Genomic DNA, 25,064 nt, shown 5'->3' on the forward strand with positions numbered 1-25,064 from the left:
CAATAAATTAAAGAAAAGCTGATCACAACTTGCATCAGCACCTCCACGTGCACATTTATACTTGGTACCCAATGAAATAAAAAGATAGAGTAGCTATTTCACCATTAAAATGGGTGTTAGTGTTTCAAAAAAAAAAAAAAAAAAAAAAGTAGCAGCATATTATTTTCCCAGGTGTGCTGTGTGTTCGGTTTGGCCTGTCTCACCAAGAAAACAAGATCTTTTTCGAGAAAAGTCATGAACACCTCATGAGATTCTGGGTCATCAAATTCAAAATAAGGGAAATAATGCCAACGCACAGGTGGAATTAAAAAAAAATTAAAAATCGTGCAGAATTTCAGGTCTTTCAAAAACACTGAATGACACACAAAGGATGCAACACGTACAAGTACGTGTTGCAGTGACAGTGATCAGGGTCACTGGGGTACAAAAAGTGGGCACATCTTTTTTTTCTTCTTTTCCAGAATTCTGAGGAAAAAAATTTATTTGACTTTAATGTCAGGATTCTGACTTTTTTCTCAGAATTCTGAGATTAAAATCAGAATTATGGGAAAAAAGTAATTCTGATGAAAAAGTCTGAATTCTGGAAAATAAGAAGAAGAAAAAAAAGATGTGCCCACTTTTTCCCCAGTGGCCATGATCCTCTTGCCGGCTTCGTGATTCCTCCGCTTAATTTTTTTATTTAATTTTTTTTAAATGGCGAACAGTGAATGGTTAGCTAATGGCCTGAACAGTTGGCGTCACCTTTTTGGAAAGGAGTGATTCATTCAAATAAACTCTCATACACAATGGCAGACACATCTGCTCCCACATGTTGCTGATATGTCTATAAAATGGTGCAAATTCAGAAGACAAATGTTTAAAACGTTAAAAGAAAAAGGCAATAATTACCCAAGTTTCTCAGTACAATTATGGTAGTCGTGCTGATTCACAGGAGACAAAGTGGCGCTCTCCCACACGGAGGTTTTTCCAGTTTTCATCTCATTCAGTGATGACTAGCATTTAGTGCAGCCTTTTTAAAATAAACCTAAAAAAGCTCCCATGTTTTTTGGGAACGCTTCTGTTTTTTAAAGTGAACTTTTTCTCTTAGTCCGTCCTTGACAAAAGCTCTGATGAAAGCAAACATGAGCCAGCTGCACGGAGATGACCAAACTGATGGGATTACTTTGTAAGTGGCTGACTCGCGCACGCTTTCAATCTTTTCCTGCCCAACAATTTTTGGTGTTTTTTTCTGTTGTTGTTGAAGAGGAAACCTTCTTTGTGCCAGCCTGAAAGCACCCTTTCAAAACAAAAGATAACAAGTATTGACTAGCACCAATATGTGCACCTACTTCTGTAATCTGTGGCTTTACTGTGTCGTATTATACCATGAAATGGCATGTGTATATACAAGCTCCTGAATCTCAAGTATTTACCGAGATTTTCTGTGTACAGGATGTGAATATAATACACGATATGCACAATATCATAAGTGTACAGATGAGGAAAATGATTCCAGTCCTATAGGTATCCTATAATAATTTTAGTAATAAAAAAATCCCAGTTTTCCTCTTTTGTCTGCTTCGTTGCAGACGATCCGTTTCAGTGACAGAAAAGTCTCACGTGTGTCCTGATGGGAGAATCCTATATCAATCTCTTCTTTGTGTACAGCCTAAATCAACAGACGTGAAGCTAAGTTTGAGGAGTCTGAGTTTACCTTCTACTCCTCTGCTTCCTGGCTGTGAGGGAAGGGCAAAGAGACGGCGTGCTCCTGCGTGAGGGCAGCCAGCTCCTTGAGGAACTCGCAGAAGATAACGGCGCAGTAGACGGCGTTCTTTACTCGCAGCGCTTCAGCTTGCTTCTCAAGGCCAGACGCACCTCCGCTGCCCCGGAACAGAGCGCTGTGCAGTGATTGGCCGCCATCCCGTACGTGTGCGAGGGCGAGCTGAGCGGCGTGCCGAGCCCGTGTTGGACTGTTTGTGTGACGAAGAATCAGGTCTCCGAGAGATGGCTTTCGACTCTTCACTGGAAGAGAAGGGCAGGGTTTCACAACAGGGAAATAAAACTGTGACGCGAGACTGCTCTGACATCTCTGTGATTTCCCGGCGTTTTCAAAGATAGAAAAGAAGTCACCAAGTGGGCCTATAGTTCTGATTATCTCCTTTAATGTGGAGTTTGGTAACAAATCACTGCACAGCAAAAAACAAAAAACCCTCAAAAACCTCTAAACCTGAAGCAAATCTGTTAGGTATGTTTGTTTTTTTACAAAGTACTAATGGTAAGATGTTACGGCACCAATAAATCGCTTCTTCTGCTTTCTAACAGTTTTGTCTTTTTTTTAATTTATCCTAAATTTTTCCAATTCAAATGTACTTTTATTGGAATTTCGTTGTGTTTAAAATATTTTTAAACATCTTTGTTCATTGGATTTTGGTAAATTATCTGTGATTAACACTTCTCACTAAATTTATGACCAAAGTCATCAAAGCCACGCCTGTATGTGTAAATGTAGCTCTTCCTATTTCTATACTCACCAAGGGAATCAGAGCGGCGCAAAGTAGGAACTGCTGCCGGCGAGTCGCTCCAGTCCACTTTGCTTCGGGCCACCAAGTACTGCTGGGCTTTCCTCAGCATGGCAGGAAAGTCCTCGTGAGATGCGGCAAATGCCTCGATGCGGTTCTTCACAGAACCTAAAACCTGAGGAGAGTTGTGGAAACAAACTTTTAAACTTTTTGATCACCTTTGCTTGGTGTTGTTAACCCCTCTCTCAGGCTTGTCATCCCCTCAAGACTAAAATTCACATGAACTTAACAATTTAAGTTTTATAAAAGGAACAGAGTCTATTGCCTTCAATAAACGCGACACTTTGAGGGTATAAGTTTGAGAAAAATCCACGAAGTCACTAAAACTGAAACTGTTGAACTTTCTGTGAATGTGCTCGCTGGGTGTGGATGGATCACTCAACTGAAACTGCAGTTATATTTATTCATTTATTGTATTTTTTTATGTCCACTGCAGCAGTGAATTCAAGTATCTGAAAATAAAGAAAATGAATGTGGAAAGAAACTGGATGCAAATATCACTGTGGGCCTGATGATTTTGGAACCAGAGCGTGCACAGAAGTAAGGTGGGCTGGAAGTGGACAACTATGCCTAAAGGCAGACACCCAAAAACTGTAATCCTTTCAATGACAAAAAGAAACTATTCACTTTCTCTACTATTTTCAGAAAAAGGGGAAAGAGGGCATCAAAACCATTATAAACAACTTCTGCATAGTGCAGCGTACCTGGATTAGTGACTTGACACTGGGCTGGAAGACCATGTTGGTGTTGAGCAGGAAGGAGCGTAGGAGGGGCTGAGGATAGCAGGCCAGCTGGGCCACAATGCCAGTGAGCAGGATGTTGACGTATAACGAGTTTTGGAGCATGTTCTCCAGCTTGGCAAACAGAACTGTCATGAATGGACCTGCACGGAGGAAGAGCGGTGGATCATTGAATAGAAAGATAGAATGCTCAACTCTTGTCAGCAGGGAAAGAGTAACTGCTTCTCAGAAGTGGGTTTTAACTGCTTGTGATTATATGGTTGCAAATCCTTTCACCATCCTTTAAATATAGTCGAGAAGAGTACTTAAGTTTGAGGAATTGACACTGCAGATAGAAATGTTGCTGATTAAAAAGGTGGTAATTACACCATCAACCACATAACTTCAACAGCTGTGCTGTTAGCAATTATCAAAAGCAAGAGCTCAGTGATACAATTCCTGTTACACATCCAACCACTTATTTGATACAGCAGTGTGAGCATGAAAATATGATGACAGCAATAGACGTATCCACAAACTGATGCAACAGTGAAAGAAATCCGTGAGTCTCACCTGTGTATGGCTGGGACACAGGTTGGTTCAGTGGTCTGGCAGGACTACAGATGCCCACCGCAGACCCGTCTGCCTTCACGTCACCTGTCAGCTTCCCCTCCAGTGCTGATGACAGCTGCTGTTCTTCTTCCTGGCGCTCAGTGGACAGACTCTCTCTGGCGATTTCCTCCAGCTGACAGGCTGCTTTGCAGCGCTCTTTCACCCGGTCCTCCAGTTCTCTCAGCTCCTGTGTGAACGCCTCAATGCTAATGCCCTGACCGTTGGCATCGCCAGGTAGCTGTGGGTCTCCCGGCGCCTGCTCCAGCAGCTCCTCAATAAGACTCTCTACAGACTGCTGACTGGCTTCTGGAAGATCTGAGGATGCATCATGTGGGTTTAAGGTTTCACTTGACAGCAGTTTGGTATCAGATGCTGACTGGTTAATGGAGGTCTGAGTAAAAATCTTGCTAGGACAAAGAGATTGTGCATCACTGATGTCACTGTTGCTAAAAATAGACTTTGGGAGAGCAGTGCAGCTTTGCGAGGGGCAGTTAACAAGGGAACCATTTTGGTTGGCGTTTTCATCCAAATACTGCTGATCACCCAAGTCCCTCTTCACTTTCTTCACCTCCAGTCCTCTATCACGACTGTCTGAGCACCCGTCTCCCTGCACCATTGTTCCATTATACATAGCCTGGTAGCTAACAGTGATGGCAGATGAGGGGATGTGAGGAGCTGGGGAGGAGATGGGATGAGAAGTGGATAAAGCGGTTGCTGAAGACGAAGAAGGTACAAGAGGAGGTACAGGCTTGGGAGGCAGCTCCTCTCTCTGAAGGCTGCGTTTCTTGGAGCGAGGCGTTAGGCTAATGCAGCTGTTTTTGCCAATCGTAACATCCCACTCTCCGCTGTCCCGCTCAGAGCTACTCCATTCAGACCGCGCTGCTGCCACAATGGCCGCCCTTTGCTGACCGGGAGAAGAGTTATGACTTCCTCCCTGCTGGAAAGAGAAGTGCTCAGGGAACATAGTCATTGGGACATTGGAGGTAGGGGGAAGTGGGGGTGGCGGGGCTGTGTTTGGGGATGGGTTTTCGCCATCATATGGTGCCGACCAGTCACGACAAGCCCAAGAGCAAAACTCAATGCTCCTCCGAGCGTCCTTAAGATACTCCAGATAACCTGAATCCCAGTCCAGACAATCTGTGTGGGTCTGCTGATGGTGCATCGGGCTGTCAGGAGACATCTGGTGGGAGCTCGAAGAACTGGACTGCAGTGGATCCATGCTAGAGGAGGTAGGAGCACCTCCACCTCCTGATCCACCTCCACTGCTCTGCTGTCTCATGAAGAAGGACAAGCGGGATGGAGTGCTGGGTCTGGGTGGGGCGGGAGACTCTGTGCTGGGACTATTCAGTACTGCAGGATGACAATATACGGGCAAACAGGAAAACCATGAGTAGAGCCAGGATCTGCTATCCCAATTAATACAGACACTGTATGCAAACAATCAACTTACATACAATAACATTCCTAACACCAAGAGTTTTCCATGCAAATTCACTCTGGCTCTACAACTAAAGGTCTTAAGTAAAGTAAGTGACTAGAGTAGCTGCACAACTATTGTGTACAGTACATTCCACTCAGTAAAAGATTGTATTTCAAGTGCAGTTCATATCATTTACAACCACAACTATTAGTGTCAACTGCTCACTTTCCACAAGTGTGTAGCTCACCTTTGCCCCAAAATGGATTTTCCTCATCTCTCTCAGAGGAGGCAGCTGCGTTGAACCGGCAGCACTCTGGGATTAATGACAGGAACTTGTCCGCTGACTTTCCGTATAAGTCAGTCTCCCTGATAGCACGGCGCTGACTCAGCATTACGTGAGTACATGGCAGGAGATACCTGAGAGCGAGAGAACACACAGAAGCAACTTCAGTAATTTTAGATAAGTTAATTCACATGCACAGGATATAGCTTACTATTCAGGAAGCTTAAACTGTGTTGTCATTTTTAATTCTACATTTCCATTCTTAATATTTGCCATATTTATCTTGCTGTGACAAACCACCTTAAAACACAGACAGTATGCCCTAATCACAGCCTGCAGGTAATGTGTTAACGGGTGGGGGGTCACTGGCAACTTCTGACAGTAGTATGGGAAATGGGAGAAACAGCCATTGGTAGTTCATAAAATTTTTGTAAAAATGGGCAGAAATAACCTTGTCTGTATCGTCTCGTGGTAACTGCTGACAGATGGTGACTGTGCGTCATAACCTTTACTTAATCTAAATGACTAGATGTGTGAAGAAGCCCTTTGAAAGTATAACATTTGGCAAAATGCTCTGAAGCGCACACAAACCTGAGTACAAGCTGTAGCATGACGTCTTCACAATTCAAGGACAGGAGAGTCCTGAAGAGGCTTAACGATACCATGCAGAGCTGCAAAACAAGCAGAAAGAAACTGGTTAGAAAACAACCATTTTCTGAGGAGGACATACACATACGTAGGACACTGTGATGATTCATAAAAAATGTTTTTTTGGAATTCCCCCCCTCCAAAAAAAGCCTCAGAATAAATTTCAGAACCGAAACGATATAGGATTTTTAAGCTCAATGCCAATTTTTGGCAATTTAAAAATGTGATATATCGGTTGATATTGTTTGTTTTCTGTTTTTTTGGATTACCTTTCTACGCTTTTTCGCTCCACTTGGAAAAGTTGGTATTTGTGTCCCTTTGGTAAACACACTACGCAACATCAACACTCATAACGTGGTTGAAATGTACATTTTGATACCTTATGTTGGAAGCTAATATTGGTTAGACTCCAATAAAATTCTATAACAGCAAAATTTACTATTTTCTTAGCAGTGAACACCAGTCATTTTAGTCAGCAGTGCTGATGTTTTAACGCTATTCCTTTTTAACTCGTTTCTCTTTTTTCCGTCATACTTCAGGTGAATTAATAGATTTTTTTTCCTAACACCACTGCTGTTCCAAAAAGACTGATATTTATGCATTTGGAGGGAATTTAAGATAATGTTGAAACATTTTGCTGAGGCTTATTTAACCACTTATAAATAACTGGTAACACAATCCTCAATTGTTGCAGCAGACATGAAGAGATTCAGTTTCCATGTTTATTCTGTATCCTACTCAGTTTCTGCTTTAAACCCACTCACCACCCACTCAGTCGAGTTCAAATGAGGGCCTCAGGGCTCCTTCACAAATATGCACGCGCACACACACACTTATATACGGACCCTTGAATTGCTGCTAATGCGCGTGAGCAGCGTGTCCAGGATGGTGTCATTGTCATGGCGATGCAGCAGGATGAAGCGCAGGAAAGTTTTGAGGAGGGAAGTTTCCGTTATACTGCGCAGAAAAAGATCAAGGTAGGCTGTGCTGGCGATCATCTCATCCACCGATGACTGCAAACACACACAATTAAAGGTGTCTCAAAACTGCTAAAAATATGCAATATGATAATAGTTATGTGTGCACAGTTAAAAGCAACATTAAGGGAATTTGTTCACCCCCCCTCCCCAACTCGGCTGTTAAAGAAACTGCAGCCTTTCTAACAAAAACAGACCCCTTTGCTACCTTATGCAGGGCGGGGCCGATGACAGGTACAAGGAAGCCGTTGTGAAGGTAATCCAAAAGCTGTGAGCGGACCAGGGGATGGGCGACCTGCACCACGGCGTTGCAGAACTCGAGCGAGTTCATGAAGAGCACGAGCGACGACACGCCCATCCAGTCCTCCCGCCGAAGGGCATGCCAGTCATCTCCTCGAACTTCTATCTTCCTCGGCAGAGAGGAATAAAGAGCACTGAGGCCTGTCGCCAACACCTGAGGAGAGGCAGAGAGGTCACAGATGTTGCTGACTGAGTCACCTCTAGGAAGTCAGCAGGTGGCACCTCTCAAATAGGAGTCTATTTTTAAAGTTCTGACTTTTGGAAGTAACAAACAAGAGCTACAAACTACACCAAATTAATGATGGAGAAAATAAGCAGCATTTTCATACAAATATCACCAAGTCACAGCCCATCCAACCCCCTCCATTAAGACTGTGCTGACTAACGGCTATTATTACTGTCTGCTGCAAATCTCAACTGCTTAAATGAACAGTTTTTAAATATTTTCATCATAATTCAAATAATTGCAGCATGATGGTCCGTACTCTGAGTCCTACTGTTACCAAAAAAAGGTTTAAACGAGTGCCTTCCCAGCACATGCAGACACAGTGGATTCACAGTCTAGCTCAAAGCCCGTCATGTATCTTAGCCTTTTAATAACAGCTGATGACTTTTATGAAAATCCAATATTTATTGCTGCTGCCGTGCACATATAGGATGGAGAAACCTGAACCCGTTAGGCTGACAAAACAGATGCAGACAGTTTGTTAAGCAAACTTCCTCAAAAAGAGCTGTGCATGGACACCGAGGGAGAGGGAGCAAAGACGGGATGTTCTCTGTACTCTGCTTACAACGTGAGAAAGACTACAATTGTTCCTGTTGTCTAAGAATGTTGAACTAGATCCAAAACTGTCAAAGCAAAGCTGATTATGATACGTGTGAGTATGCACAGACAGGAAATAGCCAGACTCGGGCAGAGAGGAGCAATTGGTCATTAACGCCACCTCCACTGGATCTTTCAGCTGTAACTAGGTCAGACTGAAGCTGCTGGAAGGAAGATGAGCAGAAAATAGCTGAGTTAGCACCAGAGTATAGAGACCTGAGAGGGAGGGGGGCAGGGATAGACTACTGACCACAGTGCTGTATACAGACATCACGCAACACTCGCTCTTATAATGCAGTATGAAAGCTTAAACATTGCTCTGGGACCAGATTCAGTTAAAATCCTGACCAATTCTTGTTCATACATTCAAATGTATGCAGACACATGTTCCCATTACAGAACTGTTAAGCAAATTAAACTAATAGCTTTAAATATGCACCTCAGACTGCATTAAGTATAACATGGCTCTTTAATTACATCTAGTGGCAGCTAAAAGAAATGACAAAAACAAGGCAGACAGGTTTTACTTCAAAGCGGAATAAACTTTCCACCTTCAAGTTATGATTGTGTTTCCAAACAGAAAAAAGAAATCACAGTTCAAAAATGATAAAATATCCTTCCTTTGTTTTCATCTTTCTTTTAGGTCTCCTGCTTAAAGAACAAACAGTTATTACTAAAGAGTGCTTCTAAACTCACTGGGGGAGAACTGCATCAGTAAGGAAACTGCATTTCACACAAGTTTTCTTAAGCTGCCTTCTTTATCACTAAACAATAAAGTTTCTCCTAAAAACTGCAAACATGTGATGTTGGGTGAGTTTCTGGTTTTTTTTTAAATAGGAAGCCTCGAGTTGAGACACAGTTGATAGGATGTAGATAAGGATGAATGGTCTGTCAGAGTGCATAGTCATCTCCTTCTCCTTCCATTATCGCACACACACACACACACACACACACACACACACACCCCTCTCTTTCTTAGAAGCAGTGAGGGGAAACTAAGTCAAGATCCAACTCTTATAATCTGTCCTTAACCATCACATCAATAAAGAATAGGTCATATTCACCATATACTATACGGTTTTTAGACTCAGAGGTTTTAATTTGAGTCTGGCTTTGACCATACTTCTATCAATCACAAGCCAAATGAGCATTATTATGGGAAAACTGTCTGAAAAAAGAGAGAATGAAGAGTGACTCAAAAGCTCCTCACTCACCGGACAAAAGTAGGAGTTCTCAGCGATGTATCGTGCAACAGCCTCGTGACTGGCTGACGCCGCCATAACCAGCAGTAGTGCATCTCGCGCCTGCTGTCCAATGGCTCCATCTCGGTGGATGAATGGCACAAGCAGGGAAAAGATCAGCAGGTTGGTTGAGCCCTGCTGGGCTGGTGCAGCCCGGAACAACATCTCTAGAACCACCGGCTGTCGGGCCATTGACACACAGATCTGATGGAGGGAAAAAGAATCCCATTAAAGAACAAGAGTCATGAAACGCTGTTGAAAAATCTACTTTGGAGGTTAGTTATTATTCCAACTTTAGCACAGAAATGAATCACTAATCACTACAAAGGTTTCCTTTTATATGAAAACAGCAGGTCAGTGCCCCTTTCTGGGGAGTTAAAAACATTTCAGGGAACACCATCAATTATATTACTATTTATTTATGCACCAAATTCACCTGGCTTTTGAAGTGGAACCCCTGCAATTAAATGGTACGTCTCCTGTCCTGACCAATCAGTAACCTGAGCTGGACTATATTCAGCTAACTTTATTGTTTGGGGGAGAAAAACGCCATAGCAGTGATGCTCTCATTTGTTGGTTTCTCAATCAATTGCTGCCAGGCATTCTCATGAAAAATATATCAAACAAATTACATTTTAAGATAAAAAAAAATCTAGCAAACAGCATGCAAACAGTAAATGCAGCAAAAGCAACAGCAAATGAAAAATTACTATAACTTCTATCTTCCTCGGCAGAGAGGAATAAAGAGCGCTGAGGCCTGTCGCCAACACCTGAGGAGAGGCAGAGGTCACAAACGATGCTGACTGAGTCCCCTCCAGGAAGCCAACGGCAAATGAAAAATTACTATAATTCAAATTGTCAGGTTTCATGAAGAGCCACAGCTCAGCTAAGGTTTTTAATACAACAGCCAATTTTTCCAGCCTTCAATTCTCAGTCATCTCACATCCGTTCAATTTTAACACTAAAAATAAAACAAAACTTGTTTGTCATTTGTGGGATGTCTACTATCTGTGAAATATATTTTGTTTATAGTGACTGCATACACACACTGGAAAAGACTGTAGGTTTGTATGTACCTGGTTAAGCAACAATACCAGGCTGTTCTCCAGAGCTGAAGGACAGCCGAGTTCTGGGTCAGCACAAGCTCCCAGGAGCCTAAGAAGGGGGTGGAGAATGGCTGTGTGCTGGAGCAGGGGCTGCTGGGACTGACCGATAAGCATCTCAAACAGTTTGAGCAGTGCACCCTGGCTGTCTGGGTCCAAGCCACGGCGAAGGTGCCACTGAACAAGCCTCTCCAGGATATTCTCTGTGACCACAAGCTCCAGTATGGGCCCCATAGGTGGCACGCTGGTGCCGCTCTCTGAGCTCTCAGCAGGACGCTCCTCTGCCAGCAAACATAACATCTGGTCGGTGTTGTTTCTCACTGCCGTAAGGTCATCGCTGGAGGATGAAGTCTCATGCTGCTCCAACACCCAAGATATCTGAGAAAAGGAAGTAAGGAATGTGTTGTTGCTTTATCCAGTGGGCTTAAGTGATGAAGTGTTTGAGGTCCATGCTAACAGGACCAGGACAAACACTAGAACTGTAATGGCACGTGTGGGTATTTGTTTATGTAACACAATACATAGAACTGAATGTTATTCCACATTACAATGTTTCCTCAAGTCAATCAGTTCTGCTTCCATGTAACTGGTTCATCCTTTAGTCCAAGAGGAAGAAATTCCCTTAAGGCTCTCCCAAGATATCGAGTCCATTAGCACAAACAGACAGGCAACCCTTAAACTTAATATCTCCAGCCATGGCTATTACTGACAAAGAGGCATACAGGCAGATAATACTCAAAACAGGTTAAAATACAACAGTGCAACACAACTCAATTATTTTGTAAGATATAAAACGGCCTGTATTTGTATAGCGCTTTACGGTGAGAATATGTGGTCAAAAGTGTGTGAGAGCAAAATGATAAGCAGAAGTTTAATTGGTCAGCATGACTACAGCAAGAATGAATTTGCAGATCTGGGCCCATGTTGAACAGATAAGAGCTGCATGTTAGATACTGGATAACAAGTCACGAACTACATTTAGGTGCACTTCTGTGGCTCTGTTGCAATGCATTTGCAACAGAGCCACTTATTATGGCTGGTGTCTGTTTCTTCCACAGTGGATTATAAATGCATTTCTCCATTATGACAACCGATCCTTTCAAAGAAAAACTCACTGACAGGATCGGACCTGTATATAGCTTTAGTAAGTCTCTCCAAAGAAGGAGCGGGTTTGCAAAGTGTGCACGCCCTGCAATCCCTGGGAAAAACAGAAAATAGATCATTTCTCAGACATCTTTTGTTGCCTCAGATTAGTTCCAACCGTCAGGCAGTGACAGACCTCTGTAACCTATAAACGTTCAGTAGGTAACTGGACATCAGCCAGCTAGTTTACTACTCTCACTGACACTGACACAGTGAACTTTCACACATTGTGTGAACACATAATCATTCACTAGAACAAAGACAAAGCCTTCAAATCACACCAAAAAGAAAAAAAGATTAAAAGTAGAAAATTTGAACTGTCACAATAAATTGGATTTATTATAATTAACTCATCTGTGAGAGAGAGAATGTTACTTAGGCGCTGAAGAAAATTTAAAAAAGCAGTTTTTAACTTTGATTCTGTTTTGTGACTGACAAAATTATTGTTTCATTTTGAGTTCAGCTTCTCTTGAGTTTTCACTCTGGGTAGGAAAAATAATTTGCCTCAAATTGTGAAAACGGGACAATCTTTGTGCAAAATTAACTTTTGTGTGTTAGTTCGAACATTGATGCTGTAACATCAAGATAACATTTTTAATTAAAAAAAAAAATCAGTACCAATATAGACCACTGTGGGCAGGGCAGGAACATCGAGCAATTTTTATTATTTATTATTTTGAAGCCACAAAAAGTCCATCACACCATTTCCTGTGACGAGCACACACAGCTGCACTAAGTAAGGCTGCTCAAATATAGCAAAAATCATCATCTCAATCCCCAATATAGTTTCATCTCAATTACTTAACATGGTTATTAACTAACTTTAAAAAAAAATGTCCTTTTAAAGGATATTTATTTGGAATTTAAATACAATTGATAATAAACACAAATTGGTGAGTAACACAGGGTCATCTGGTAAAGCATTAAGCAGAGGTATTTTTGACTGCAAAGCCCATCTTGCAAGAGCAACTGGTGCATTGCCTCCACTTTGATATCTCTCCAGAGGCAGACGGGCAAAAACAGCCCCAGGGTCATTTGGGGACCTGCAATGCAGCCACGGCTCAAGCAGCGGAGAGCTAAAGACAGCGTTTGCCAACTTTTAGTAATTCTTCCATGGGTTACATGTGCCTTTTACTTTTTTAAGATGGATTGTTGATCAAGAGATGGGTCCAAGCTTTTAGGGAGGGGCAAAAACATACCAGTATAAAGGAAAGACGAGAAACAAGAGCTTTGGAAAGAAAAGAAACAGAAAAAAAAACTGTGTGTGTGTCTTAAGCTCACCTGTCTCCAGTGGTTTTCAAACACCATGAGACAGGTCTCTGGGTCTGCAGTGCAGGGGCTGGAGGGGGCGGCACTCCGGCTCGACCGACTCCCAGAAGCCCGTGGATTTAACCTGCTCAGCCAGCTCATAGTGAAACCAGCTTAAAGCAGACCAAAGGTCACTAAAACTCAATGACGTTGAGTCTAACAGAAGGCAAAGGAAATTATATGGGAAAACAAAAGGAAAACAAGAAGTGGGAGAGAGGAAAAGAGAAGTGCAAAAAGAAGGGCAGAAAGGGAAGGGAAAGTGTATCACAACAGAGAAGAGGAGAAAGAGGTCGGCTGCGCAGGCTGTCAATCCCGCTCAGTGTACATCTAGGAAAAGCCTGCTGCTGCTGCTGCTGCTGCTACAGAAACTTTGTGACCCTGTCCTCCTCGTAGACCCTGTCATCCAGTCTGAAGCCAACACCACTCCATAGCCGGTCAGGACTGGCAGTCTCTCTGTGTGAACAAAAAAAACCCCCCAAAAACAAAACAACATTAACATCATATAAACCTGGAATAATAACAGCTTCATTCACAAACTTGCTATTACTAAAAGATCTCATTGCATTTCTCTTAATGTGGACTTGAAACATGACAGAATAACCACTAGATTAGAGTGGGAAGAATGTATGTAAGGCAACATGGATACAAGATTCCATGCCTCACTCGCTGTGGCTCGGGAGGCAGGGTCCATGGCAGTAAGCTACCCCAGGACCCCACAGAGCTTTCAAGAAAGCCAATATACATCCAGAGGAATGACTTCAGGTGGACATTGTTGATAAAATACAGATTTATAAATGACATTATGCATATGGCAAAAACTACAAATCACCTTTCAATGGGATCATATCAGCCACGATGTCATTGAGTGTTCAGACCACACATATTACTCTTAAATAAGAATAAATAAACGCACAGCAATTATCTGAAATGTCATTAATGATTTTGCCCAGTTACACTGAGTAGCTCATGGTTGGTGCCAAGCTGTTGCATGTGAAGCGTGTAACATTTTGTGGATACGTTTAGAAAATTATCGCAATGGAAGAAAAGAAAAGTAGAAAGAGCCACGGTAAAAGAATTAACAGTTTCAGAAAACAAGTTTTAACTACACACCATTTCTATCAGTAACATTTCTGCAGTATTATACTGAAAACGTTGATGTTTTATCACAAGTCTAATCCTCATAACACCTGCATGGACTGAGCTGAAGGAAGGGAAAAGAAATGTTTTTGCTTTCCTTCATTTTCTATTACATCAAAATGCTTTAAAAAAGGTCCATGTTATGAAAGGACTGTGCAGTATCAGTAGCTGCTGTGTCCGTTTGTCGTCAGTATTTATATCACTGGCTGAACACTGCACTCAAGAACATCTAATGCGATTATATACATATACTATATTCCCAAAAGTATTTTGTCATCTGTCTTCACACCCATATGAACTTGAGTGAAAACCCATTCTTAATCGACAGGTTTTAATATGTCATCTGCCCACCATTTACAGCTATGACAGCTTCAACTCTTGTTGAAGCTGTTGATATGTTACAGTGGTGCCAAAACCCAGGATTGGGGCATGGCGGAACCGCGACCGGGCCAGCCAGGGGAGGTCGTGCCTACCTCTAAACCCGTACCCACTTCTTGGGTGGGAGCGCCTGCACCTGTTCCTGTTCCACGGAGGAGGGCGGATGAGCAACCTCCACTTACACCACCTGCTCATGCATCTTCTCGGCCTGAGCCGATGAACAGCATGGACAGCATGCGGGAGACAGCGTGCTCACCCAGAGCCGGAGGCTGGCACCAGGGAGAGAGCTGCTCAGCTGGGGCCAGAGGCCAGCATGTGGTATGGACCCGCCTCGTTTTTACCAGAAGCCAGCGTCTCTATTAGAAGCGAGTGTGAAAACGACAACTGTAATAAAATCCGCTGAAAAATGCAAATATGTGGTCGGGTCTGCTATACATATGCTACAGTGTGCTTATTTGACCATTCTTCCAGAATAAAAGTTGTGAGGTCAGACACTGAAGTTGGACAATAGGGCCTGGCTCACAGTCTCTGCTCTAATTCATCTCAAAGGTGTTCTTTTGGGTTGAGTTCAGGTTTTGTGCAGATCAGTCAAGTTCTTCCACACTCACACTTCCACACCGCTCATTTAATTCTTTATCGACCTTGCTTTGTGCACTGCGATGCAGTCATGTAGGAACAGGAAGGACCCATCCCCAAATGTTCCAAAGTTGGGAGCATGAAATTGTCCAAAATGTCTTGGTATGCAAAACATCAGGAGTTCCTTTTACTGGAAGTAAAGGGGGTGAAAAACATCCCCACGCCATAATGCCCCCGTCCGCCAAACTATACATTTGACACAAAGCAGTCAGACAAGTACCGTATTATTCGGGCTATAAGGCGCACTTAACATTCTTTAATTTTCTCAAAAATCCACAGTGCGCCTTATAATCCGATGCACCTTATGTATTAATTCTGGTTGTGCTTACTAGCCTTGAACTGATTTTATGTGCTCAAATTAAGTTTAATTCTTTTGTGGTTCGGACTCCTTCTGACATTTGTTTGGAGGTGGAGGAACATCACAGTAACTGCTTAAAGGAGCTTCTTCGACATCTTTAAGAGTTCTAAACAAATGTCTGTCCTCCTCCAAATCTTATGTACGCAAACACGCGTTGCAACTTCATATCTTGTGCGCGTTTTTTATTTTGAAAAACGCACCTGCGGACCACTTATGTGCAGCCCTGGTTATTTAGCTCGTCATATTGCAGCCACAGAAATTCTTTTGTCCATGAAACCATAAAGCTGCACTTTCTTTTTGCCTTATAGTCTGATTTGTCATAACTTTTCCGTTTTGTGGTAAGCTTTTCTTTGGCTGTCACTTCTTCACCCTGACTTGTCTTATTTGGCTCAGCAGAACTAAAATATATATCCTGCTGCTTTTACACACACACTCACATAAGCTCAGCGATTCTCTGCGCGATCAACCTCTCACATGTTTAAGCTGCGGGAGATTTCACTTGTCATGTTTGCATAGTAAGCTAACGATTAATAAGACGATGTCAGAGGAATTGGTGCGCAAATTATCGTCACTCACCAATCAGTGCTGTCGCTCTCTATACACAGTTCGCACGATTGCAAAGTGAAAGCAAAAAAAACAAGCGCAAATTCAAACGCGATTTCAATATGTCACATATTGACAGTGGCTCACCGATGCCAATGCATAATTACCCAGCTACATTTCCGAAAGAATGCAAAAGCATTGACATATATTTTTTCTTCCTACGATAGCCCGACGGGCAGGGCAGAGATAGATTTTGGTAGCCTGACTGGAAAAATTTTGCGAGCTCTGATGTTAGCATGACATTAGCACAGTGAAGCTGGAGGATGAACGCTAACTTTTTTCCGCTTGATAAAAGTTAACGTGAGGGTTCCCGATGGTTAGGGACAAATGCAATCGCATGGCAGGATGCTGTAAACGGACCAAACCTCAGTCAGGAGAACTACTGAGATAATTCACAAGGTTAGTCATTCATATACTGCAACAACATGGGAATAGAGCAGCTGCAAGAGAATTCAACACTAATGAATCAATGTTACGGAAGTGGAGGAAGGAAGACGAATGAGTTGAGTAAAGTTTGACTTATCTGACTGTTTTGTTTCGCTTAATGCACCTTATAATCCGGTGCACCTTATGTATGAAAACAGACCCATTCATCGATGGTGCACCTTATAATGTGGTGCACCTTATGGTCTGAAAAATACGGTACCGTTTTCCTGGCAACCACCAAACTCACTCATCCACTAGACTGCCAGATGGAGAAGCATGATTCGTCACGCCACTTTCTTTTCTCTGTGATAGCAATTCTGCTTAATTTGTTAAATCCCTTATCAATATCCTTAATCTAAATGTCATTCTGCTGTCTTAAGTCATCCAATAGACAGAAACCCTTTCTGTACTTTTACGTGCATGCAAGTAATCAGGTTGTGCTGTATTCGGTTTCCTCAACTGGTTAGGAACAAGAGGTTGAATGGTATAAAATGCACTCCACCAGTAAGCGGGATATTTGATATTTTCCTTCAGCGCCATCAGAATTTAATAGCTCCAAAAATATCTGCCAGGAAGTAGTGCACTTAGTGAGTTATTGTAAGGATTAGTGAGAAATAACTGAACAGATGGTTAATGATGGATTTTGCTGCTGGAAAGGAGGGGGGAGGGGGGTGTTTGTTCTTTTACTGTTGTGCAAACCTACAGTGCAGAACTTTTGGCTCTCAGACTTAAAGTGTAAATATCAACCCTATTGACTCTTGCATATACAGCGCTGTGCAAATGACTTGACCCGCCCTTAATTCTTTCCATTATGCTTAGAAAATTATTTATTGAAACATCTAAACATACATGGATATACAGTATATAAAGCAAAAAGAGTTTACAGAATTGTAAGAAGCTTGAAAGACAGTGTTTGGCATTACAACCTTTATTCGTCAACATAGCCCGAACCCTCCTGGGCAACTCTTGCATGATTTCTTCAGCAATAGTCTTCCAGGCTTCTAGAAGTGCATTCAAGCTTTTCTTTGAGTGCCTTTTAATTAGATCTCTGTCAAGATGATCCCGCATTGCTTGAGAGATGTTGAGGGACTCTGGAGGGGTCAGTCCATGACTGATAGTTTTCCATTGTGCATTTTTCTATCCAGGTATGCTTTTACTGCATTAGCATTGTGTTCGGGATCACTGTCATGCTGGAAAACAAGTCATTGCCAATCACACACAGTCCCAAACCATGCCAGAGCCTCCACAGTGTTTTACAGATGTCTGTAGACCATTACTACGGATTCATGCTAATATTTATGCTTATGATAGTATCAATATCAACTCCCAAATGTCAGCATACTATCAACTGCAATCACCATTAAAAAAAAAAAAAAAATTTTCTGGGTTTTGTTTTGTTTTTATTATATATGTGAGCAAAAATATCGCTGTTGCAAATTTCCTTGAAAAATTGTTATATAATATTGAGACTACATTGAGCACCCCTAACAACAATTTGACCAAAACCTCCAAATTTGGATTCATCGCTCCATCAGAACTGTTGCCATGGATTTTCAGTCCAGTTCTTGTGTAATTGATATACCTTAGTGTTCTCCCCCCGTTTCCCTTCCTTAGGAATAACTTCTTGACAGCCCCCCTTCCACTGAGACCATTTCTGATGAGGCTTCAGCAAACAGTAGACGTATCAACTGAAGTGCCAGATGCATCGCTCAGGTCCTGTTTTAGGTCTTTGGATGCCCCCACCCCCTCCACCACCATTTTTAATGACTTACTGTTCATTTTCTGCAGATAGTTAAGCTGTTCCTCCAGATGTCCAGTGCATTTGACACATTTACCAAGCCGGCATACGCTAAGTTTTCAACCAATAGCTCTTCTGAAATCTCCTTGTTGGTTCAAAACATGCTATACCTGTTGAACTGTGTTATCATTGGCACTCTTCATAGATTCAAAGAAATAAAGAAATGGGAACAGATTATGTGTTTATGTAACAAGTTGCTAGTAATAAAGTGCCTAAAGACTAGAGATGGCACGATATCACTTTTTAATGTCCGATACCGATATCAGAAATTTGGATATCTGCCGATATCGATATGAATCCGATAAAGCGTATTTTGTAATCAATAAAACTGTTTTTTTTTTTTTATAAATATCTTGCTGCATTTTGTATAAGTTCATACTTAAGTTTTAAAAAAAAAAAACAAGCGACCGAAGCTATTCTGTTATACCTGTATGCAAAAAATACACTCCACCCAAAACATTTTATAGTTCAGCAACACTGATCGGTCTAATAAATTTAAACCTACACCATCCTCCCTATTCTGGTATTTTAAAGAGTACTTAGTAGAAATATTAAGCAACCTAACTAATAGGGTTGCTAACTCCCAGCAAAAATATTAGGGCGGGGGGTGGTTCCCTTGTGGTGGAACCACCCCCCGCCCTTAATCGATGTAATCAACTTTAATTTAATGCAAGTGTAAAACAAATGCACAGAAATCAATTATTTTTCTACAATAATTAAATAGATTCAACATCTTTCTTCAACAGAATTGCAGACTGCACAGATGGTACCTTCCCAAAGGAAAAAGTACTATAGCTTACTAGGGTATATTAGACTTATTAGTTACTATATACAATAATGGATTTCTATACATTTAATCGGATGACCACTTTTGTTGTAAGATTCAGATAATTATTTATTCAAAGTTTTTAAATGACATAACAAAGAAAAGTATTTCTTTGTGCCCCCCTCTCCCTGTTAATGCCCTACCCGGCCCCCGACAACACTTTGCTAGACCCGCCCCTGCACAGTTACCAGCTGTCAGCTACCTAAAAAAGGATCCTGGTGTTATTTGTCTCTCAGAAACAGTTCATAACTTCCCTTCAACTCATTCATGTCACCTAAAAGGTAAACCTGTTTCTCCATCACCTGTTCAGCTCTGATGATTCAGTAAGGACATCTCCTGGTTTCATCTTCATGTTTCCCTCTCACCACATATCCAAACCGATATCATGACCAGCAGCTTTACAGCTGTAGCTCCAGCAAACCTCAGCTGATACTAGAAAGTAATATTAAATACATTCTAACAACAGCTTATCACGCTTAAACGTGCTGCTGTTGTTTATCCACTGGTCTCCTCTTTCTAGCGCAAAGTGGGCGATAAACAAACAAGAAAGACGGGACTTGAAAGGCCGATCAGCTGATCATTGATCAGTTTCATGTTTGAAGTAATAACAGGAGAGGAAGGGGGAGTGAATGAGAGAAGTAGATGCAACTGCGCAGCAACGACAGAATAACTCCAGCTTTGTGTCTATTTTTTAATTCTAGCTGGAGTACGGGACAAATCGCTTCCTTTTCACCTCAATATGGAACTCCGATGACCAGTCCAGCTGTGGCTCAATATATCAGTTGTTAAGCTTAACGTGGAAATACTATGCAAACATTCAGGGATGAACTTACACACTTGCTTTACTTCTCTGGGATAGTTTTTGCCAAGATGAAATGCTGCGGTTAGGAAGCATGTAGCGAGGCTCCAAATGCTCCAACAGACCGCCGACAGGTCTCGCAGACAACAGCCGCTCTATCATGTGACATATACTGCTCCGATGCACCGCGCTGGGTTACGCCAAGTAGCGCGTTTTGTGAGATGATTGTGTGATACTTCGGATCGAATTACATTTTTTATTTCTCTCCAATATCCGATCCAGTAATTTAAGTCAGTATCGGACCAATACCGATACGTAATATCGGATCTGTCCATCTCTACTAAAGACACAATTTTATCCCCCCCCCATTGTTTTTGGTGTGTAACACTAGTTTATCCTTTGAGTTAAGTGCTTTGTTTAATCCTTGAATGGTCTGGACTGAAAAAAGTTGAAAAAGCAGCCAAAGTCCAAAGAAAGACTTCAAAAGATCTTAAGAAACTCTGACTCCTTGGAAGTAAAATATAAAGAAATGAATCCTGGCTCAAAGACGTTTGCACAGTATTGTATGTATTTCCTATGGATAACATCCCTTAGGCTTGATAAGTTAGTAAGTTCACTTTAACTGAGATACATAAGTAGATTTCAAACCTTTGTTATTGTGGCCACATGATGTGGACCAACATCACATGAACTGGACTTGGATCACACGCGAGTAAGAGGTCTACCAACGTCATGCTCAACTTCCTTAAATCAATAAGGCTCAAATGCTTCTCTTTTTTTTCCTTCGCTCCCCGATACAGAGTATTTACACACAAACAACAATGGAAAAGATGGGTTACTATAGTCCACACTTTTTAATGACTCACTGTTCCTTAACATCTGATTCAAACTTAATGACACTGCTTGAAAACTGCTTCAAATGCATAAATTCATAACGAGGATAAAAATAAGATGATTATCTTACCCTAAATGAAGTTTAAGGTAACTGCTGATGCAGCTACTGTGCACCAGCATTTCAAAACTTTCTGACCCCGATGTGCAGGAAGTAGAAAATACAGTATATGGCCATTCAGCTTTAGTTTTATTTCAGGTCACACTGAATCATAAAATGTTTCAAAGTTCAACTAGACATTCCACTGGAGGGAGGCTGCCTTCATAAAGAGAAGTATTTGTCAAAGCTTAGTCATGAAGAACACCAAAGCAGTCTTGACTGCTACAGTCTCATAATGCAAAGTCTAAAGGTCAAGACCTATTTTATACTAACTAAAAGTATTTATGTGAAAAACTTAGAGCCACTCCTGCCTCAACCAGAAATTCTCCACGTCCGCTCATATCCACGAGGACTGATGATAGTTACTGATAACATCTGTGACACAAGCAGTGAGCAATCATAGACAAGACATGATGACTTAAGGATGTCAGCGGCTACACAACAGTGCTTTTTGTTGGCTTAAGTACTAGTGGTTCTGTAGGTGGTGTATGTGCCAAGACAGCAATTCATCTGGAACTGAAAAGGGTGGCATACACCTACAAGTGTTTTTCTCTATCCTTACATGTAGAAGAAGAAGAGGAAGGATGTCAAAGAGTCATAAACAATATAAAAGATAGATGTAGCTTCCATGTAGCCAAAATTAAGCCAATATGGGAGGCCTTAAAAATGAATTCTATCTGAAGGCCACCAGATGGCGATAGCTGTGGTTGAACAAAAGACTTCCAGTCCCGTAAAAGACTACACGAAACGGCTTTCTGTCTCAACCTCTGTAAACACTTTGCTGATGAGTTTATGGGGTCAGTTACACATTTAGGGTAAAGTCTTGGTCATACCGTATTTCAAAGAGGGAGGCCTGTACATGCCACAAAACTGCACACTCACTAGCTAATGACTTGTGACTGACAAGTTGTTAGCCACACAATTTCACAGTCAGACCAGCCTTTCCTCATCATCTGGGTTTTTTTGTCTTTTTGCAACCAAGGTGGGAATGGCAGAAACACTCATCTTGAATCTTTAAAACAAACACTGAGGTTATGTTGTAGTAGCTGTGATGATTGACTTGCATAAGGTTGTAATAAACTTGAGTGACATGACAGCTGGAACAGGGTTTTATTGAACAAAAAAGAAAATGATTAGTGATTGTTTATCAACTTTCCCTGCAGTGTACTAACTAGTTAACAACTTACAATTAAACCACTGCTTGACTCTTCCTCATCAGCAGCTCAGCTATGATGCACACTCGTGCCTCTGCCACTGCCTACTGCTTTTTCTGCATCAATGCATATCAGAAAAACATATATCCTATATCTTTAACTGTGACAGGCAAATATTATTAAAGCAATACATGAATCAGGCTGTAGAAACAAAAGAATATTTTTAGTCTGCAACCACCATCATTTTTTCTGTATAAGAAAATAATATATGAATGATTTTCCTTTGCATAATCCAAAGCTATTCTAACAGTGCAGACGTGAACTAATAAGACACCTGGAAGAACGTATGCTTATTTTCTAATACAGATTCATCTGGTTTTTTAATCACATATTTCCTGCCCCAATGTGGCACACTTATATTGACTCCTCTCTAGATCAAATTTAAATAATCATCCAACACTGAAGCTATAGCACCGGTAAATGTTCACATCTGGGAAGCTGAATTGAGCAGAATCTGGTACACTTTGCTTGAAAATGACCCAAAATGCTAAAAACTGAAGTCGTTACAGATGCTCTTCTCTTCATCTGAAAACCGCAGTTTTATTCTTACTCTTGTAAGGCTGAAAGTTGTGTCTGAAAATAGTTACACGTTAACTTTCTGTTAAGATGGTGAAATTATTATCTAAACCCAGTGAATAAAGATAAGCAAGAGTGTACGTTCTCAAACAGACAAATTTAAGCGATTAATGAACAAGGCTTTTCTATTCAACCATGATTTAATCTGTTGATGTGATATGCATATATGTGGCTTATTCGAGATGGGGGATCTACTAGTTATTCTGGGCACAGAAGTGACAGATTATTAGAGTTGTGTAGTTATAATTCCAAAGTCCAACCCAGTCCACAGATCTAATTCAAAGTTCACAGGTAAGATCACAACATAAATCATCAATCACTGCAGTATTTGGGGGTCATGTGTCCCGTTCAATCTGACAGACTGCTAGAGCACATACAGTGCACACACCAAATACTACGCCCTTTCCCCTAAACCGGTTGGTTTGTCATGACTTAGCAGCACTTGAGCTTTTCTGCACTACATCTCACTTCAGCCAAGCGAGGCTCCTTACGCTGTGGTTCGACAGAAAACAACAATGTATTTCAAATGCATGACGGAGGACCAAGCTAATTGACACTGCAAATATAATCAGCTACCTTAGAAATGCCAGCAACGCATATAGTTAATTTATCTAGCTGTCGTGCTGTTGAACTTCACTATGAGGTCATCGAGAATCTGCCTACCTTGTGTGAGTCTCAACAGTTGTTGCGAGGTGGTGTTTTCCTTGGGCAGCTACCTGCTAGCTGGTTGCTAGTAAGTTAGCGCTGGTATGCTGCTAGCGACTAGCTGCTGATGAATTCCACAATGTCAGAGCAGTAAGCGATTACAAGATAGGAGGCGACCAAAAGACAACCGGCAAGACAGACCACAGTGAGTCAGGGACGCTAAGAAATCAACCACTCCTTCACTGAGGCTGCTGTGCATCCTGTTAGCAACAGATAAACATCCCATTTGATGGTTTCTCAAACACTCTTCGCTTTCCCGCAGCCATCTTACTTTAACTCCGCCCACACGTCTTCTCTGACTCACAGCGACGCTGCCTCGCACAGCTGTATGAGGGCTTTAAAGTGCCCAGATTATATACACTGCGTGCTAAACACAATGCACAAAGCTGAAACTTGTGAAAAATTGCTTGGCACCATGTCTGACTTTGGAGTTAGTTTGCAGTCCTCACCTCTTAGTCGGATAACTGTTTTTTATCAGTGGACCTGAAAGCTCCAGTTACTGCACCTTCAGAAAAGCCATGCAAATAAACTAAGCATAGGCAAACAAGGAGAGCTTATCTAAACGTAAAGACCCGCAGCAGTCAAATAAAATAGCGTAGCTTAAACATGGAAACATGGAAAGCAAATCCACATAGCGAATCCAGAAATGTATGGAAGTTTTTACCACTGGGGAAAAAGAAAAGCCATTTATAAGTGTTAATTTTGCATTATGTTAACATTTTAAGTTGAGTATTTCAAAATTTATTTCACACCAACTATATTGTAGGCTAAAGACTTTACAATATTAGAAGAAGATGCCAAAAATTAAACAATCTCAATAATCAAGTCAAATTTAAGGTATATTAAAAAAAAATCCATACCCTATTCATTTATAGACACACAGTGACATCCTCTCTGTAGTTTGGGCTCTATAATCCTGTCAGTGTTTGCTGTGTCTGAATTTTAAAGAGATAGCCTGCTCTGGTTTTCTGAGAGAGTTAAGAATTCCCAGAAGACACATGACATCTGTTATGGTTTCCCCCCATAGAGACCAGCATCACCAGGCAGTGATCAGGTAGACCTGGGTTGTTGTTAGGTGGACTCTACAGTGGTGCCTGTGTGTTCCTCTTCATCATGAGCAGTACTTGCCTAAAAAATACGTTCATTTAAGGCCGATGTTTGGAAAATGGATATAACAGGTGATGTTAGTATCAGAGGGAACCGATGGCAGAGGCTGTTTAGGCGGCAACAGGGGCAGAAAGCCAGTGGGGAAGGACAAGATGGTGTCAAGGATAAGGGAAAACATAACACTTTCCTGGGCATAATTTTGAAATTTAAGTAAGTATTATTGATTAAGCTGAATCTTTTTGGAAAAAGAAAAGTGCAGCTGTGATACAACAACAACAAGGCTGTTATTCAATTAGGCAGCTTGTAGAATGACAACATGTTTCTAATTATTAAGATTTAAAACATTTGACCTGTTTGAGATAATTAACACAAATT

At 41.5% G+C, this 25,064-nt stretch overlaps 1 protein-coding gene across 1 annotated transcript; it reads right to left on the bottom strand.

The window, feature by feature from the left end:
- Positions 1-126: 126 nt before the first annotated feature.
- On the bottom strand, positions 127-23,883 carry fhip1b (FHF complex subunit HOOK interacting protein 1B). The gene is made up of 12 exons (XM_014340942.2): positions 23,541-23,883; positions 13,109-13,588; positions 10,658-11,062; positions 9,555-9,785; positions 7,426-7,671; positions 7,086-7,253; positions 6,184-6,263; positions 5,557-5,726; positions 3,851-5,239; positions 3,263-3,441; positions 2,511-2,673; positions 127-2,001 (listed from the first exon to the last, which is right to left on the bottom strand). The coding sequence occupies exons 2-12, from the start codon at positions 13,235-13,237 to the stop codon at positions 1,697-1,699; spliced, it is 3,465 nt and encodes a 1,154-aa protein (XP_014196428.1). The 5' UTR covers positions 13,238-13,588; positions 23,541-23,883; the 3' UTR covers positions 127-1,696.
- Between the last annotated feature and the right edge of the window lie 1,181 nt (positions 23,884-25,064).

The sequence above is a fragment of the Haplochromis burtoni genome, unplaced genomic scaffold, assembly GCF_018398535.1.
Source record: "Haplochromis burtoni strain Fernald_Lab_line unplaced genomic scaffold, NCSU_Asbu1 Contig_440, whole genome shotgun sequence".
NCBI lineage: Eukaryota > Metazoa > Chordata > Actinopteri > Cichliformes > Cichlidae > Haplochromis > Haplochromis burtoni.

What these genes read in the sequence shown, in the direction of transcription:
- fhip1b (XM_014340942.2), bottom strand. Translation starts at nt 13,237, where the DNA reads ATGAGCTGGCTGAGCAGGTTAAATCCACGGGCTTCTGGGAGTCGGTCG. An exon ending in TTGAAAACCACTGGAGACAG is followed by an intron (nt 11,063 to 13,108) that starts GTGAGCTTAAGA and finishes TCCTTTTCTCAG; the next exon opens with ATATCTTGGGTGTTGGAGCA. An exon ending in AGAACTCCTACTTTTGTCCG is followed by an intron (nt 7,672 to 9,554) that starts GTGAGTGAGGAG and finishes GCCTCTCCTCAG; the next exon opens with GTGTTGGCGACAGGCCTCAG.